The following is a 20,038-nucleotide window of genomic DNA, read 5'->3' as shown; positions in this document are numbered from 1 at the left end:
ACAACTGCACTTATTAAATGCACTATTTAAATGACACATCTAGTTTTTTGCCAATACTTCTCATGGAATAACTTTCTTTATACAGAGTTATAAACTGCTTCTTTTTTCAACACTCAGTTCCTTATTTCTTGCCATGTTTATTACAAAACACAACTCTTACGCCAAACACTCTTTCTGAATGATGGTAATTTAATTTTATAAGTTACCGCTCTTACTCCCCAGTTTATATTATTGCAAAATACTCAAGAATCATCTACAATGTTCAAGAATCTTCTATAATGCTCTACCACATTCAGAGGTCTTCTACTAGAATATTCTATAAATTTCTTAAATATTATTTAAGTTTTTTTTTTAATTTATACATAACAGAAAATATTTTAATTCCTGTAATTTTATTATTAATCCAATGTAGTGCTTTCCATACAATATAATGAATAAATTATTTTTATACGTTGCTTGGGAAACTACTAAGATGAGTGATACACTATAATTGCCATAGTTAAAACAATACATAATTTCTTGTCAAATGTACATTTTTTTTTTTTTTTTTTCAAAAATTTGGCAAAAGCTAAGTACCAATACTGTTAGATTAATGGATATTCTACCATAATTCAAATTTTATTTTATATATTTATTCGCATTTTGAGATTCTATAAAAATTTAAGTCATATTCAATTAATTACTAAACTGATATATCATACCTGCAGTTCACTCTTCAAACTTGCATTAGAATCAGTGCTGTGGTTTGGTGAAACAGATGAAAAATCTAACGGACTATTCAATGATTTGCTTGATATTTCTCCAGAATTAACATTAAACAATCCAGGGTCAATCTTAAGATGGGGAAAATTTAGAGTGGGCCTAAAAGAATTTTTTTTTAATTACAATTGTAAAAACAAATTACTAAAGAAACTTGTATATAAAGTTTTAAACAGCATGCTATTTGTAAAAGTAAATGTAAGTGAGGAAAAAACTTTTATACCACATTAAAAATAACCTTATTTTAGCTTATTGTGCTTCTATTTTAAACTAGCTCAAGCTAGTACTATCCAGTAACTTACACTATAAAAAAATTGTTTACAGATAATGTTTCTGAATGCACCATGACAATGCTGTCATGAGGCTAAGGCTGGGGGAAATCAATAACATAAAGGTATAATACATATATAAATAAGTAATATTTGTTATTGGATTACAAGTCACAAGATTTTAATTTAAATAAAATTTAAAAAGAAATTAGAAAATTTGCAATTATCAAGTGTAACTCACAAAACAAAGTGGAACTGTATATCAGTACTGGAAGAAAATAAGTTTAAGGCTCAGCTGGACAGGTATTTTGAACGAACAGAGGGGTGAAGTGGAAGTGGGTTTTTTTTGGCTGATGCTGCATAAGCTTGCTTTCTTGCATCAAAAGCCTCTACTAATGCTAATGCTAATGCTAAAGAACAGATAACTAAATGTACCCATTCTTCCAAGTGCAACCGAGGGTTTCAACTGTGCAATATTTAATTAATTGATAACATTATTGAACATGTAAGCCATAATCTCATTCTGTAAATAACACTGAGTAAACTAAGATTGCTACTTAGTGCGTTTATCTCAAAATGTGAAAGCACTCTGTCACACATTTCCTTGGTATTGCACCACTCTAAATAAAGTGCATTGCTCCAGCAGAGAAGTATATTGCTCTTTTTCCAAAACCTAGGTCTGGGTAGTGGGCACATGTTGTTTGTTTGTTTGTTTGTTATTTGTTTTTTAGGATTATTAGCAACTAAGGCCATATTGCTCCGGGGATATGCAGTGGTCATTCCCTGACCTTTCCACATCCTCCATATTTGGTGGGCACGGGCTCCAACCCCGGTCTAATCAAGAAGCATGTGCTACACACTGCTGCTCCTGCCCACCTGGCTACGGAGGCACCAGTGGGCACATACCAAATAAAATGACAATATACTTCTTCACTGGAGCAGTGCATTTTATTTAGAGCAGTGCAATATGCAACTCGTAGTAGAGCGCCTCCACAATATGAGACTGATATATCAAATAGCAAACTTAATTTGCTCAACACTACATACAGAATGAGGCTATGCTCTTCATGTACAATGTTATTTAGCTCTCATAGCATAATACTTTGCCATTAACCCCCATCACTTCCATAACACAGTACAATGGACAGTCTGCCAAACCCCATGTATTTTTGCCGACTGAATCACATTTATTGGTTGATCCAATCACTGCTCATCTCAGTTGTATGAATTATTTGCTGTATTATTCCTTTCACTTTCAAAGGTGGTACTTGTGTATATGTCCATTCTGATATTCCCTGTTAAAGGCTTAATAATTTGGAATCTCCTCTTTTTGATCTTCTCTGGCCTAAAATCTCTCTCTACCACATTCTGTCAAATTCATCTGTTGCCTCTATTGTTCTCCCAACTCCACTAATCACTTAGAACTCTTTTGACTTCCTCTCTTTGAAACTTGACTTCCTCCAGTCCAACATTCCTAACAGTGAGATAATTTTCCTTGGTGATTTTAATGTTCACAACTCCAGCTGGCTTCCATTCTCTAGTCACATGGACCCAGCTGGTCGAGGTGCTGAGGCTTTTGCAATTGCTAATGACCTCACACAGATTGTTCAATTACCTACCAGAATACCAGACAATCCTAACCACACTTGATCTTTTCCTCACAAACAACCCTTCTAAGTACAGCCGCTCCCCAACATATGTAATACTCGCCTTTACGTAAGTTTTTGTCAGCCAGTGCAAACTTAAAAACATTGTGGAAACGTATTTTGCATCCAGTAGGAATAAATGGAGGTATCATAATGGGAATTAATAAACAAATGAAACAAATGAAAATATCGTAATGTGAACCCAATAACACTTACTTTTTTTTTCCTTTTTTTTTTGGTAATTCATTCAAAGACCTCGAAAGTTGATATTTTCGCTATATAACTAAGCTATTTATCTCTCTAAAAGGTCATTTTTTATAATGGAAATTGCACTATACTTTCATTGTTATCATATGTTCCGTTATAAGAATCAATTTTGAACTCCTTTGTGATATTATTCTAAAACACGTTTCTGGAGGTCGCTACCATAAAACAATAAAAACAATTTGCACTTTCTGGTTTATTGGGCTTTTCTGTTAGTGCATCTAATTATAAACGGGTAGTAAACTCGATCTTATTGCATTTGCAATAATCCCGATAACTGGAATTGTGTGGTTTTTATGTTATTATGGTGAAATGTGTTATCCTTCACTGAAATCTTCAATCATATAAAAAAACATAAATAAATTTTCAGAATCTTCTCTTCATTCCTATTTACTTATTACAATGATAAAGAGAAAGCGACCAAAGGAAAGTGCAAGTGCTGGCAGTGCTAGGAAACAAAACGAAAAAAAAATTGATTTAGAAATGAAGATGACTAATTAAGAAGTACGAAGCAGGACAAAGTTTGTCATCTATTGCACAGTGAATACTATTTTAAGGAACAGCATGCACATAAAAGAATAAGTTAAAGGCTCAACGTATTTCACACTGGGGACCAGTCCGCCCCAACAGTGATCACAAAACAGCATTCAGGTGCTATATCGAAGATGGAAAGCTATTAATAATATGGATGGAAAATAAGACTCAGAAGCAAGTGCCCCTGAATCTAACAGCCAGTCAAGCAAAAATATTTATGAAGATAACGATAAGTACAGCAAACCACAAGCCAAGTTTGTGGCAAGCAACAGGTGGTTTAATGGCTTCAAGCATCACGCTGGTTTCCAAAACATTAAAGCATGCGGTGAAGTCACCAGTGCCAATTCTGCAGCTGCAGAGAAATTTTGTGATGTGTTGGAAAAAAACCTCTTCTAAATCTGCAAGCCTTCAACTTCCATAGCATCGTGCTTATCAGCTGGAGAGTTAATTCTGGCAACGATGCTCGAAAGGTAAAACTTGCTGACGTTATGCCTGTCTCCTCTCTCTTTCTGTAATTTTATAATTTTGAAATTTTTGTAATTTTGTACACTTTTGTAATTTTTCCTGCGCATGAGGTAAAAAAAAATTGATTAATTCTATTTACATGTTTGTCGAACTTTTTTTTTTTTTTTGCTTCTATCAAATTCAGCGGGCATTGTTGTGAGTGCGGAATTTGCCTAAATGCTTATTTAGAAAAATTTCAACTTACTTAAAATTCAATTTGGCGATGGTCTTCCCCAATGGAGCCCTTCTCTCATGGCCATTCTCGACCTCATTTTGTTCGGCATTACAAGAATGAAAAATGGGATGATCTGCGAGATTTCTTTTAGTCTTTTCCTTGGTTGGGTTACTGTTTACAATCTTCTGATGTCTATGTTTGCTGAGATCGTGTCAGTGATATTATTCTTTTAGGGATGAAATCCATTTATGTTGGTAACAAAGTCCGTTGACACCTGATTGGAAGGCTCATTTTATAAGTTGTGTGGCAACATCCTTATTTTGTCAATTTTGTAATTATTTATTTCTTATTATACATATTTTATTAGTTATCTTCTATTTTTTTTTTTTTTGCTTCTTGTATATATATATATATATATATATATATATATATAGACAAAAAGGTAATTATCAGTGTATTTGTGTATTTTGGGGGAGTTGAGCTATCAGGTGTAATAACCATGGAAGAATTGAGAGAGAGAGAGCCTGTAGGCTAAAAAAAAAATTACCTGATATAAAATGCAATTAATATAAGCATAATTATTATAAGTACCTAAAGCCGTGGGTCCTAGGATTTTAACTACTTCTTCTGGGGGTCAGCAGCAAAAATCGTAGGAGCCACCACAATAAGCCAGGTCTGTTTCTATTATGATGTACACGTAAAAAGTATATGTATACATCATAGCCGATCCGACAGAGACCAGAAGGAAGAATAAAAGAATAAATAAACTTTAAAAAATAATAATAATAAATAAGTTCATGCCAATAGAATCCTGTGGAAAAAGAAGAATGAAATATGAAATCTAAGAGATGGGGCAAAACAAGAAAACTTCCTGTCTGTTGAAGATGTTTAAAGTCAAAAGACGCTCTCTTTCTCCTTCAACATTGAAAGTCAATGGTGAAGGAAGGAATTTCAACGTCTTCTGGTAATTATACACTGATACACTGATAATTACCTTTTTGTCTATTTTTCATTACGGTTGCCGGTTTTTTCTACATTTACCATAGTACCCCAGATCCATAACCAGTCTTATATATATTTTATTTTAAATTTTAAGACTTTCAGTAATTTCAATGCATCTTTATCATTTCACATACACACACACAGTAGACTATCGATTTTCCGGGATAGATGGTAAAATTAATTCCGGATAATCGATTTCCCGGTTAATCCAAAAATACAGTAAGTTCCTGACATACGTAAGAGATACATTCTCGGACTTCTTACACATAAGTCGAGTTTTACGTAACAAAATTACAAAAATAAGTCGAGTTTTACGCAACAAAATTACAAAAACCACATAATACCCTCAGAAGAATGAAGAAAAATAGTTATATATTTCTAATTAGTTTAATTAAAAACTTCATCTGGGGACAGCGGTGAAATAGCCAGAGTAGCCACATAAGAAAAGAAAACATAAAAGGAAGAAAAAAACGCATGTTATTGTACTGTAAAAACTGATTTGTATTTCGTAGTCTTGGTTATTATAGTTCATCCCATTAGTCCCGATCGCTTTACCGCTTCTCAAATTCTGTCTTTCTCCTTTATTGTGTTTACCGTTGCCACTGACTGACAAATCTGAATTCCACGTGATATTTGTTAATGTTTGGCCATTTTCATACATCCTTATTATTTTAATTTTCCGATCCAACTCGATCGCTTTCCTTTTCTTAACAGACTTACTAGTACTGCTGTCACTTATTCACTTTGTCAGCAACATGATAACAGTCAAAATTAAATTTTCTGAAAAGAACTTCACGAGGTTAAGGCAAAAACTCACTATTATCACTCCACGTGAGCTCACCTTTTACTAAAGCACATTTCTGGAGGTTATTGCCATAAAACAATAAAAACAATTTTCACTTTCTGGTTTATTGGGCTTTTCTGTTAGTGCAATTAATTATAAACGGGTAATAAACTCTACCTTATTGCATTTGCAATAATACCAATAGCTGGAATTCTGTGAGTTGTTACATTATGGTGAAACGTGTCCCCTTCACTTGAAACCTTCAGTCATATAAAATAATTATAAATAATGTAATGTAAGTCCGAAGCTACAGTCGGGGACTTGCTGTACCAAAAAATGTTCAGCAACTTACGTAAAAAGTATGGCGATTGATAAAAAACCAAAAAAACTTACCACGTACTACTCGCGTATCCAATACAATGCTTCCCTTTATTTTTTACAATGTCGATTTTAAATCGAATAGCTTCCCTTTATTTTTTAAAATGACGCGTATGGTTTGTCACCAACATTATAATGGTTCTTTAGAGCTTTAACGGATGTACGGTTTTCAAACTTTTGAATAATTTCAAGTTTTTGTTTAATTCTCTTGTGTTTGCTCATCATTTTCGCAATTTCTAAAAAAAATAAAAATAAAAAATAAATAAAAAATAGTTCTATAAAAAAAAAAAAAAAAATTCCGACATTCCTGCAATAAATAACGAAACAAAATTTGTCCTTTGGTAGTGCAACGGAACACAACAATCGAGGCAATGCATTAAATCAAACTAAACATTTGGTCTCTCTTTTTCTTTTTTTTTTTGAGCGACGGGTGTGAAGCCAGCGGGGGTTGCAAGATAATAGACACAATAATCTCCTAATGAAGACTTATAAAGCTGCTTCTTGTCTCTTATTTACGACTTGCAAAACATCTGTTTATACCTATTCTAGTTATTACTTGAATTTTATGATTTCTGGTTGATTTTTTTTTTTTTTAATTTGGAGTCTTGAAGTGTCCCGGTTAATCTGATCCTGGTAAATCAAGAGTCTGCTGTATATATAAAGGAATAAAGTTGTGTTGTGCTTTTTAATATCAAACGAAGTATACTACAAAATATGATACTAAAATAAATGTCAAAAAATATCTACATGCAAAATAGAAACTTACCTTGCTTTATTGGTAAGATTTTCTAACCGGTCTGTTCCAAAGAGTATTTTTGTCCTTTCCATGTAGTCCATATGAGTCTTAAATAACTGAGAAAGTAAAATAACAGCAATACATTAAATAGTCAATCTACTTGTGGTAATAAATTAATAGTTAATAATAAATTAAAATTGTCAAATTAATTGTGCTAGCGTTGCGATAGGGATGAATCACACTGATTCACTAGATATGAATGGTATAAACGTTGGTGATTCTGTTCAGGTTGCTGACAAACTGAATAGATATTTTGCATCTACATTCACATTCCCTGATATGAATGCCAGATGGGAATGCCAGAAGTACGGCCACTCCTCGACTTACATAATACTCGACTTACGGAAATTTGACTTTACGTAAGTTTTTGCCGACCGGTGCAAACTTAAAAAAATCGTGGAAACATATTTTGCATCCTGTAGGAATAAATGGAGGTATCTTGAAAATATCGTAATGTGAACCCAATAACACGTTTTTTTTTTTTTGGTAATTCGTTCCAAGACCTTGGAAGTTGAAATTTTCGCTATATAACTAAGCTATTTATCTCTCTAAAAGGTCATTTTTATAATGGAAATTGCATTACACTTTCATCATTATCATATGTTCCCTTATAAGAATCAATTTTGAATGCCTTTGTGATATTTTTCTAAAGCACACATTTCTAGAGGTCACAACCATAAAACAATAAAAGCAATTTGCAGTTGCCAGTTTATTGGGTTTCTGTTAGTGCATCTAATTATAAATGGGTAGTAAACTCCATCTTATTGCATTTGTGATAATACCGATAACTGGAACTGTGTGGGATTTTACATTATGGTATTATGGTGAAATGAGTTCCCCTTTACTGAAATCATCAATCATATAAAAAACATAAATAAATAAATTTTCAAAATCTTCTCTTCATTCCTATTTACTTATTAAAATGGTGAAGGGAAAGGGACCAACGGAAAGTGCAAGTGCTGGAAGTGCTAGGAAACAAAACAAAATTGGTTTAGAAATGAAGATGATTAATTAAGAAGTAAGAAGCAGGACAAAGTTTGTCATCTATTGCACGGAATTAGGTCTCGCTGCTTCAACAGTGAATACTATTTTAAGGGACAGTGCACTTATAAAAGAACGTGTTAAAGGATCAACGTATTTCACATTGGGGCCAGTCCGCCCCAATAGTGATCACAAAACAGCGTTCAGGTGCTATACCGAAGATGGAAAAGCTATTAATAATATGGATGGAAAATCAGATTCAGAAGCAAGCGCACCTGAATCTAACGGCCATTCAAGCAAGAAGTATTTATGAAGATAACGATAAGTACAGCAAAACCCAAGCCAAGTTTGTGGTAAGCAATGAGTGGTTTTATAGGTTCAAGCATTGCACTGGTTTCCACAACGTTAAAGTATGCAGTGAAGTTTCCCATGCCGATTCTGCAGCTGTAGAGAAATTTTGTGATGTGTTGGAAAAAATCCCTTCTAAATCTGCACAGCCCTCAACTTCCATAGTGGTGTGCTTCCATAGCATCAGCTGGTGAGTTAATTCTGGCAATGATGCTTGAAGGTGAAACTTGCTGACATTATGCCTGTCTCCTCTCTCCTTTTTGTAATTTTATAATTTTGAAATTTTTCTTGCGCATGAGATAAAAAAATTGAATAATTCTATTTACATGTTCTTCGAACATTTCTTTTTTACTTCTATCAAATTCAGAGAACATAGTTGCGAGTGCAGAATTTCCCTAAATGCTTATTTAGGGAAATTCCAACTTACATAGTGTTCCGTGGAACTCAACCCTTACATTAATTGGGGAGTGGCTGTAAATCAAAATATAACAGGGCACTAAATGATTTTATGAAAAATGAGAGGAAACAGGAAGAGAAATTGTTCAAACTAAAAGCAAATAAGGCACCTGGGACAGATCGGAGCTATCCAATTATATTAAAGGTGATATTTGTAAAATAATAAGAGGAGTTTACCTCGATATAATAGGTAGAACACTTCCATATGATACTCTCCAGAAATTAAAACAAAAAAAATTGAAAAACTTACATTAGACTAAAAAATAATTAAAAACTAATTTAACACAATTAAAAATATTAAAAAGAATCTAACGAAAATATTCAAAACTATTTTCCTTCCTGAAGCTGACAACGCTTTTCGACCATATGTCGTGATCACAGGAATGAAAATTACCGAATAGGATTGAACATGAAACTTAAATAGTGATTATTTGTCTTCGCGCATGTGCGTAAAGGTCCTTGCATCAGAGATCAAATATGGCCGATGAACATTAACTGAATTTGCGTGTAATTTAATTTCTACGGTTTCTGCAATTAATAGTCGCGTATTATAATGTTGGACATTAAGTACTTTGGCCTCGTTAAATAAAAAAGTATGTTTTTCGTTAATGGCATGAAAGGCTAATTCTGATGCTGCTGAACAAGAAGCACGAACTGAGGCTTCGTGTTGATTTACATGAATATTCAGAAAAAAATGCGTCAAACCTTGGTAAGATGAGCGCAATCAAGAAACGTTGTACACCAGATCATTAATTTGTATTGCGCACGCGGAAAGAACCGAGCGATTGTTCAGTATAGTGTGTAATTTCCATATTGGCCTGGCCACAATTTTAAATTCGTTATCTTTAAAGAATCTATTAAGTTGTTTGTGCCACTGTTCAACATATGGGACAGAAATAAAGTATTTTTTGATATTACTATTGTTGGTTGGTGTAGTATTTTGTATCCTATCCTTAGCCTGTACCCTAATTCAGTTTATAGTGGCAAGGGGATAATTCCTGTTTAAGAACCTGCTAGTTAATATTTGTATTTCTGAGCCCAAAGCAGATTCCGTTGTTGAATATTTATAGGCATTTAGAAATTGATTAAAGATAATCGATCTTTTGTAGGTGAACAGGTGATAGCTATTATAATGTAGAAGCATACCGGTGTTTGTAGGTTTTTGATATATGCTAAATTGGATTTTATTCGAGTCCCGAGTAAGCATGAAATTTAGAAAGTTTAATGACTTTGTATCCGTATCCTCCCTTTCCAATGTAAATTTGAGTCTAGAATGGTCGGATTACTGTTTCAAAACTTCTGATGTCAATGTTTGCTCAGATCGTGTCAGTGAAATTATTCTTGCAGGAATGGAATCCCTTATCCCTCACTCCTCTTTAAAATCTCGTCCATTATCTAAACCTTGGTTTTCCAATGTAAGGCTGTCCAAGAGAAGAATGTTGCATATCGTAATTGACTTGTTTCTAATTCTTAAATTTCATTTTCTGCCTACACCAAAGCTCGCAACAGTTGTAAAGCAGCTATTAATCAGTCGAAACTAGAGTTTGAACAGGCTAAGAGTAGAAAACTTGCTTCTTGCCCTAATGGTAGCCGAGCATTCTGGTCTCTTGCCAAAGCTATTGGCCGCAACTTTTGCCCATCTTTGCTCCCACCTCTGTCCAAACCAGATGGTTCTGTTGTCACTTCAGCCAAGGATAAAGCTGACCTGCTAGCATCCCATTTTTCTTCCAGCTCATGTATTAATGATCTTGGTAAAACACTTCCCACCATTCCCAACACGCTCCATTCAGTGCCTCCTGTGGTCTTCCGTCAAAAGGATATCAGAAGGATTTTGATGAATCTTGATGCTAAGAAAGCTCCAGGTCCTGATGGTATTTCTCCACTTGTTCTCAAAACCTGTGCTCCTGAACTTACTCCTATTCTTTGCCTCCTTTTTTCACTTTCTTATTCCAAAGCTGTTTTTCCTTCTGCTTGGAAATTTGCTCATATCCAGCCAGTTCCTAAAAAGGGTGACAAATCCCTCCCATCCAATTATCGTCCCATTGCAATTACTTCTACTCTTTCTAAAGTAATGGAGAAATCAATTAACCGCCAACTCTTAAACTATCTAGAAACCTTCCGTCTGATCAACGATCACCAGTATGGATCCCATCAGTGTCGATCCACTGGAGATATTCTGGCTTATGTTACCCATTTATGGACTAATTCAATGGAAAGGTTCGGTGAAACACAAGTAGTTGCTTTTGACATCTCAAAGGCTTTTGATCGTGTTTGGCATAAAGGTCTTCTAAACAAGCTTCCATCTTATGGTTTGCCAACTGTTTTTAATAATTGGTTATCCAGTTTTCTCTCTGATCGCTCACTGAGGGTGACGGTAGATGGCTCTCTGTCTTCTAACTTCTCCACTAATGCCGGTGTCCCCCAAGGTTCAGTTCTTTCCCCCACTCTTTTCCTCTTGTATATCAATGACCTTCTTCCATTGACTGGAAATCCTATCCATAGTTTTGCCGATGATAGCACATTGCATTCAACTTTCCATTTTGAGAAACTTTGTCCTGCTCAATCAGCTTCAACTTCTCGAAAATCTGCTACCAATTCCTTAAATGCCGATCTTCAGTTATTCTCCAGTGGGGCAAAGACAACTTAGTTGATTTCAACCCTTCTAAAACTTAGTCTTGTCTTATATCTCGCAACTTAGTCTTGTCTTATATCTCGCAAAAAGGATTCTTCTACTCCTATGCTTATCTTTAGTGACACTCTGATTTCTAGGCAAAATGATATATCTCTTTTGGGGATTACCTTGACTTCTAATCTCTCTTGGCACAAGCACATTACAAATATTGCTTCCTCTGCATTTAAAAAACTTGGTTTTCTCTTTCGCTCTCAGCGTTACTTTTCTTCCAAACAGCTGCTCACTCTGTATAAATCGCAAATTTGCCCTGCCATGGAATATTGTTCCCACATCTGGGGTGGTGCCCCCAAAACCTCTCTCAGGCTTCTTGATTCCATTCAGAAGAGTGCAGTTAGGTTAATTAATGATTCATCTCTAACATAGTCTCTCCACTCGCTTTCTCACAGACGCACTGTTTCTGCTGCATGCCTCTTCTTCAGATACTTCCATGGACACTGTTCTTCTGAATTGGCTTCTATAATTCCTGCTCTCTCTTTCAAAACAGTCCGAACACGTGACGCCACCAGCCAACATCCATTTACTGTCCAACTTCAAACCCACAGAACCAACTTTTCATCTTCCTCATTTATTCATTCAACTGCCGTTTTCTGGAACAACCTTCCTTCATATGTATTTCCTGAAAATTACAATCTACAGAAGTTCAAGTCCAATGTCAACAAATATCTTCTTTCGTCTTCTTAGCCTCAAACCCAAGCACGGTACTAAGTACTATAGGTTCTAATACCTCTCGTGTTTGGGGTTCACATAAAAAAAAAAAAAAAAAGAATGAATATTATTAAACGAATGTAAATTGTCTTGGATAGTACTACTATCAGTAATAACTAGAACATCGTCTAAATACCTCCCATAGTATATGATACGGGGTCGAAAAGGTGTCAAATGTATATGGTATATGCTCAATTGTTGAGAGATAGATCTCTGACATTAAGCCACTCAGGCTCAAACCCATTGGCAATCCAAAAATTTGTTTGTACACTTTGTCTCGAAAGGTGATATAGTTGGCCTCAACTAACAGTTTAATTAAGTGAAAAATTTCCTTAATAGGTAGCTTCATATAATTAATAGGTATTGAGTTATTATTTAACATATCCCAAATAATATCTAATGTGTTCAACATTTGTATATAACGAGGTAACATCTAGTGAGAATAAATTGTCATTGTCGCCAAGTCTACAGTCTCTAAGATTATTAAATAATGTATCGTAGTTCTTAATCCCAAATCGTATTACCTGTCTAAAGGGTTTTATAATGCTATATACATGTGTGGATGGTTGAAAATGCCGAGTTCCTGTAGGAAACAATAGGTCAAATAGGAAATCCAGTCTTGGGTAATTTTACCTAACTGAAAAGTGCAGGAATATTGTATATTCAATGTTTGCATTCGTATATTATATACGAATGGGAGGTATTTAAACAATGGGAGTTATTTGGACGACGTTCTAGTTATTACTGATAGTAGTAGTACTATCCAAGACATTTTATATTCGTTTAATAATATTCATTCTAGGCTCAAATTTACATTGGAAAGGGAGGATACGGATACAAAGTCATTGAACTTTCTAAATTTCGCGCTTACTCAGGACTCGAATAAAATCCAATTTAGCATCTATCGAAAACCTACAAACACCCGTATGCTTCTACATTATAATAGCTATCACCCGTTCACCTACAAAAGATCGATTATCTTTAATCAATTTCTAAATGCCTATAAATATTCAAAAACGGAATCTGCTTTGGGCTCAAAAATACAAATATTGACTAGCTGGTTCTTAAACAGGGATTATCCCCTTGCCACTATCAACCGAATTAGGGTACAAGCTAAGGATAAGATACAAAATATTACACCAACCAACAATAGTAATATCAAAAAATACTTTATTTCTGTCCCACAGGTTGAACAGTGACACAAACAGCTTAATAGATTCTTTAAAGATAGCGAATTTAAAAATGTGGGCAGGCCAATACGGAAATTACACACTATACTGAACAATCGCTCGGTTCTTTCCGCGTGCGCAATACAAATTAATGATCTGGTATACAACGTTTCTTGCGGTGATTGCAACTCGTCTTACCAAGGTTCGACGCGTTTTTCTCTGAATATTCGTGTAAATCAACATGAAGCCTCAGTTCGTGCTTCTCGTTCAGCAGCATCAGAATTAGCCTTTCATGCCATTAACGAAAAACATACTTTTTTATTTAACGAGGCCAAAATCCTTAATGTCCAACAAAATTATACGCAACTATTAATTGCAGAAACCGTAGAAATTAAATTACACGAGAATTCAGTTAATGTTCATCGGCCATATTTGATCTCTGTTGTTGTTGTTGTTATTTGTTTTTTAGGAGCATTAGCAACTAAGGCCATATTGCTCCGTGAATATGCGGTGGTCATTCCTGACCTTTCCGCATCCTCCGTATTTGGTGGTGACGGGCTCGAACCCCGGTCTAATCAAGAAGCGTGTGCTACGCACTGCTGCTCCTTCCCACCTGGCTACGGAGGCGCCATTTGATCTCTGATGCAAGGACCTTTACGCGCATGCGTGAAGACAATTAATCACTATTTAAGTTTCATGTTCAACCCTATTCGGTAATTTTCATTCCTGTGATCACGACATATGGTCGAAAAGCGTTGTCAGCTTCAGGAAGGAAAATAGTTTTGAATATTTTCGTTAGATTCTTTTTAATATTTTTAATTGTGTTAAATTGATTTTTAATTGTGTTAAATTGGTTTTTAATTATTTTTTTTTTACTCTAATGTAAGTTTTTCAATTTTTTTTTTGTTTTAATTTCTGGAGAGTATCATACGGAAGTGTTCTACTATTATATTGAGGTAAACTCCCCTTATTATTTTACAAATATTAATATCAACGTAGAACGTACTGAGCATTACAGCTCTGATTCATACTATCAAATTAAAGGTTATAGCAAAGAGTTAAGTAAACGTTTGCCAACAAAAGAGTTAAGCAATCTATGAGAGCATCCTTGAATTCAGTGGTCCCCGTGGACTAGAGATGTGTAAATGTCTCCCTTATGGAATGAGGATGAAAGGGTGAAGTGAGTTATTACAGACCTATAAGCCTAATGTCTGTTTCAGGAAAATAATTGAGTTACTGGTTAAAGAAGGAATACAAGATCATCTTGACATGAAAGCAGTTATACAGCCATCAAAGCACAGATTTGTTAAGAGGACCTCTTGTCTAAACAATTTGACTGAAATAATATGATGCAGTAACAGAGGAACTGGATGCAAAAAATTATTTTGATATCATATATTTAGAGTCAGAAAAGCTTTTGATACACGTTCCAAAGGAAAGACTGCTTACAAATTGGAGAAGTCTGGAATTATGGAATTAGGGACATACCACTGCTATGGATAAAGGGATGTTTGAGTGGGAGGAGACATAGAGTGGTTATTAAAGGGACTGCTCTTCTGGGTGTAACATTATTATTGTAATTTCACCTGGTTCAGTGCTGGGCCCATTGTTGTTCTCAATATTTATTAATGATACCGATGAAGGCATATCAGACTTAGTCTTAAAATGATACAAAGGTTAGCAGGATGGTTAATTGGCATGCTATTGCAACAAGGCCAAGAAAAATTAGACAGATGAACTGAGAAGTGGCAACTGAAGTTTAGCATTGACAAATGAAAGGTATTACATATGATTAATGGTAATCCCAGAATAACATACCAACTGTATGGTACCACACTAAAAGTAGCAGAGAACAAAAATAACTAGGGTAACTATTCACTCAGACATAAAGTCCTCTGAACAGTGCAGATGGGCTGCTAGGACAGCTTATGGGTTAAGGATGTAACTGCCAGCAGGAATAAGGAGTTAATTTATTCCATTGTATATAAGGCAATGGTTGGGCAACACCTTGAGTACTGCATACAGGTCTGGGAGACTTATTTGAGGAAGGATGTTGATCTGTTTAAATCGGCTTAGAGAAGGGCAATGAGATTAGCGAGGGAGAACAACAGGGTGTTCTTATCAGGAAAGTTCTTTTCAGTTCTGCAAATTTCAGTATCTGGAGGTTAAACACCTGTGTGGAGATCTCAATTGAGGTGTTTAAGACTTTGAATGGATTGGGTAGGCACAACACTGATTGAATCCTTTTTCCTGGTCACACTACACACGAGGAGGCATAAATTCAAACTAAGGAAGGATGGTTGCCAAAACAGTTGTGTTGAAGATTGACTTCAGCCAGTGAGTGGTTGATTGTTGGAACATGCTTCCATCTGGTGCTGTGGAAGTGGGTTGTTTGAATAAATTCAAGGAAGAACTAAGCAAACTGTTAAAGGGGATGGATAGGTGATGTGGGCAATGTTTTTTTTTTTTTTTTTGGCTAATACTAATACAGTCTACTGTATTAGTATTAGACCACTACAATACTAATACAGTAGACCATTGAAATAACGGCACTCCAAATAATGGCACATTGCGTTCGGATGTTTATTTGTTAAATTTGCCATTTTGAAAGTGAATTCTGTACTGATATCATGGATTATACTGCTGCTTTACATTTATTTTAAATTAAAAACCCCTCACTATGGCTACTAAAGTTAATAAGCCTCATACAGAGAAGAAAAGAAGAATAATTAAGAACATTAAAGCTTAGTGACAAATGATATAATAATAGAAAATAGAAGGGGCGTAAGTAGGAGTGTATTAATGGCAGAATATAACATTGGATCATCAACATGTTTATGTTTTTTTATGTGAAGTTAATAAAATTGCATTATTAATCTCTCTATTTCTTATTTAGCCTCATTATTTCTGCATTAAATATATTAAAAATAAAACTTTCTAGATAATGGAAAAATCGAAATAACAGCATCATGAATCCCCGAAGGTGCCGTTATTCTGAAAGTCTACTGTACCAATTACCTCTGTAGGTAAGGTTGACAGCTTAGCTTGGAGAAATTCAAAAGCTAGTTTATTCATTCATTTTTTGTATTTTTTGGCTGGTGCAGCAAAACTCAGAAGCTAACTTCCTTATATTAGTAATAGCCACCATATGGCTATTACTAATACTAAATACTGACAAAAGTAAGCCATGTGGTGATTAACTTAATCACACCACAGCTTACTTTTAGTACCTATTAAAAGTGAGTTAATTGTTATGGCAATTTCTTTTAGTTCCAATGAAGTAAAATCAGTATGTTAATAGGTTAGTAAATTTTCTATGTATTAACAGGGCTTACCTCCAAAGCTGTAAATGTTTATTAAAAGACAACAAAGCAAAATAAAACTCAAAATTATCAACTAAAAACTAAAAGACATCTTCATGGGCTAGTTGGCTATGAAGAATAAATTAATATATGTATACACATATGCTGCTACATATGTATACATATAGAAATAAATATATATTTATTTTTATAATAAATATATTATATGCATATTTCTATATAAATATATATACATATAGAAATAAAGACTCTCTCTCTCTCTCTCTCTCTCTCTCTCTCTCTCTCTCTCTCTCTCTCGTGAGAAATGGTGGTACAACTTTTTATTTTGGTTCATCGTTTTTAAATGAATCAGCTGATAAAAATGAACGTTGAAATCAAACTGAAAAAATAAATAAATAATTAAAAACTTCAGTTTTCATTATTTAAAACGCTTTTCTCACATGGAAATGTCTTTTAGTATAAATTTGAATTGTGTTTCGTTTCACTAAAACGCATCTCCATGTGAGAAAATTGTGTTTTAAATCTACCCATCTGTATCATTGTAGTTTTGAAGATATGTTTATAAATACATAAAGTATTTGCTAAACCTATTAATAAATGTATCATTGTAGTTTTGAAGATATGTTTATAAATACATAAAGTATTTGCTAAACCTATTACATATTTTGGTATATTTTAATCAATTTACATGAAGAAAGAATTTTTTTTTTTTTTTACCTCTGTATATCTTTCATGAAGCTTAGCATATTCCTTTTTCATTTCTGATTCTTTTTCTTCAAGTCGTACTCCTGTTAAAAAAAAAAAAAAAAAGATTTAAGTTAAAGCATTCAAAGTGGTATTTAATTCCTATTAGTGGTATACCAGTGCTTCTTAAATATATAGTAAAATCCTGTTACAATGAATTTACTGTTATAATGAAAATTTCACTATATAAAAATATTTTTAGGTTCTGGACAACTTCCCTCGCTAATCTTATTGTGCTTTACAAGACTCATTAGACCGGGGTTCGAGCCCATCACCACCATATACGGAGGATGTGGAAAGGTCAGGAAATGACTAAGGCCATATTGCTCCGCATATGCCGGAGCAATATGGCCTTAGTCGCTAATGCTCCTAAAAACCAAATAACTAACAAGACTCATTTGAACAAAACTGCTGACAAAAAATCCAGTACAATAAATTACTTTCAAAGTCTACTCATTCATAGATTGTATTGGTTTATGAAGAAAGAGAAACTGTGTAAATCATGAATAGTGTAGTAATATTAAGTGAAAGAACAAATACACTAGTTTTGTTTTGTCAGTAGCGTCCGAAATTCATTTTCCTGGCAACTTATGATATGCATTGTTGACTGCATATCATATCATAAATACAGTTAAGGAAGTAATAAAGATATGGTAACATTGTTGCATCCAGAAAAGAATGGAAGTCTAAAATATTTAGCAAAAGAATTCAGTATCACACACTTTACATTACAGGAGTCAAATCTGCGAGTACTGATGAGCTGCACAAACAAGTCTCAAGGAGTTATGGCAGCAGAAATAGTTCTTGGAGGACTCATGGGCTGCAATATTATGCAACTAGCACATCATCAGCATTACTGAGAGAAATAAATTAAATATTCTCACATATTCATGCAATTGCAAGACCATCAACAGTAATACAGCATAACCTCAATAATAATGCAGATGTCAGAGGACAACTTTAACACATAATAAGCAAAGCACATTATAGCCAAAAATAAAATTTAATGGATTTTCTTATAATTTTTTAATAAAATGCACAATGCCTACTACATGATCCTCTTAATTAAACAAGTGTTTTTACACAAGTAAATTTCTCTTTTTTATTTTTTTTAGTTTTACTAATTTGATCAGTGAACAAAATGGATTAAACATTTTAAGTGGCAAATGCACCATACTTTTAAAATAAAAATATTATACAGCAATGCTTCATATACTTAAAAATAAAACTTCAAAACAGTAAATTTCTTAAAACAAACCCATGCTTCCAAATGAGCATATTTACAGGGTTTCTTTTCCTTTTGTTAGTTATTGGCGCAACAGCTTCTCTGGCCATAATGCACCTTCCAAGGTTTTTGCAGTACTCTGATCCAAGCCTGAGGCGGGATTCGAACCCGCGACCTTTGGGTTGCCAGGCAGGCACTTTACCGCCCAGCTAGCCCGGGTCGGCTGTTTACAGGGAATTCAATTTACAATGGAATGCATAATTAGGAAGTAAGGAACAATTCAGTCACATAATCATAGGCAACATAGTCTAACAACCACCACAGTAGAATAGTCATATGATGTGAAGTTACAAAAAAAAACTTTATTCCTTGAGTTAGATGAGTAATATATTCCTTGAAATCACTGCCCAAGCAAATCTAATGTCCAGAAATTGTCTTCCACGGAAAAAAATGTAACACATTTGGGTTACATTCTGAATCAGACTATGGAATGTTCTCCCCCATCTCCTCAAGGTTTTGCTACTTTGGTTTATAAACAACACAAGGAATTTTTATGAATTTTACAGTACTGTGGTATAATTATGGAGAATGCTAAATTCAGTCAGTAACAACTTATATAAAAATATAAAAAGTGTTCCTCAATTCATGCACACTTTGCATATGCCTTTAGCAGTTTTTGCCATTCTAAATGTGATTTCGTCATTTTAAAAAAATGCACATGCTGCTGTTTACAAAAATTTATAACAGAATATATTGTAACTCGTAAATATGGCAGTTTGTTTCCCCTCTCAGAGCTAAATGTTTAACTTTGCAATTGTCCCATGTGCAATTATCATTAAACCGATGTATTTTTTTATTGAATCTGAAATTGAAGAAAGACAGAGGAGAAACTGAACATCTACAGTAATTACTCTCAGATAACTTCTGTTGTTAATAAAAATTTAATCGTTCAATTGAGAGAATATACTGTAGAAGAGAATACAATAGGTCAGTGGCTCACACTTTGGAAACCACTGCAGTAGCTGGTTCCACTATATCAGGTATAGTATAGAGTTTACTTCTGTTATTGGCAATTGCAAAATTCATGTTTTGTCATAAACTTCATTTTATCCATGTCATATCCTTCTGGGGGGGGGGCATATCACATTTGCATTATATCCGAAACTGCAGTATAACAGGGCGCATTATATTAAAGTTGCACTGTAGTATTAAAATGGCATAGTTCCTCATCTTCCAAAAAAAAAAAAAAAAAACTCAGCAAAAAATGCCCAATTAACTGAATTT

The 20,038-nt window shown here is 34.2% G+C and overlaps 1 protein-coding gene across 1 annotated transcript in view; it reads right to left on the bottom strand.

Moving 5' to 3' along the window:
• The window catches only part of LOC150079667 (C-Jun-amino-terminal kinase-interacting protein 4-like), a 540,406-nt gene that overhangs the window by 447,441 nt on the left and 72,927 nt on the right, over positions 1–20,038 (bottom strand). Inside the window, exons 3-5 of the mRNA XM_090383158.1 lie at positions 17,503–17,573; positions 7,082–7,167; positions 702–861 (exon numbers count right to left, since the gene is read on the bottom strand). Coding sequence (XP_090239284.1) covers positions 702–861; positions 7,082–7,167; positions 17,503–17,573 — 317 coding nt within the window. The remainder of the gene's footprint in view (positions 1–701; positions 862–7,081; positions 7,168–17,502; positions 17,574–20,038) is intronic.

Source organism: Mastigoproctus giganteus, chromosome 10, assembly GCF_048544385.1.
Source record: "Mastigoproctus giganteus isolate SK-2022 chromosome 10, ASM4854438v1, whole genome shotgun sequence".
Lineage (NCBI taxonomy): Eukaryota > Metazoa > Arthropoda > Arachnida > Uropygi > Thelyphonidae > Mastigoproctus > Mastigoproctus giganteus.
This window is presented reverse-complemented; position numbering and strand designations above follow the sequence as displayed.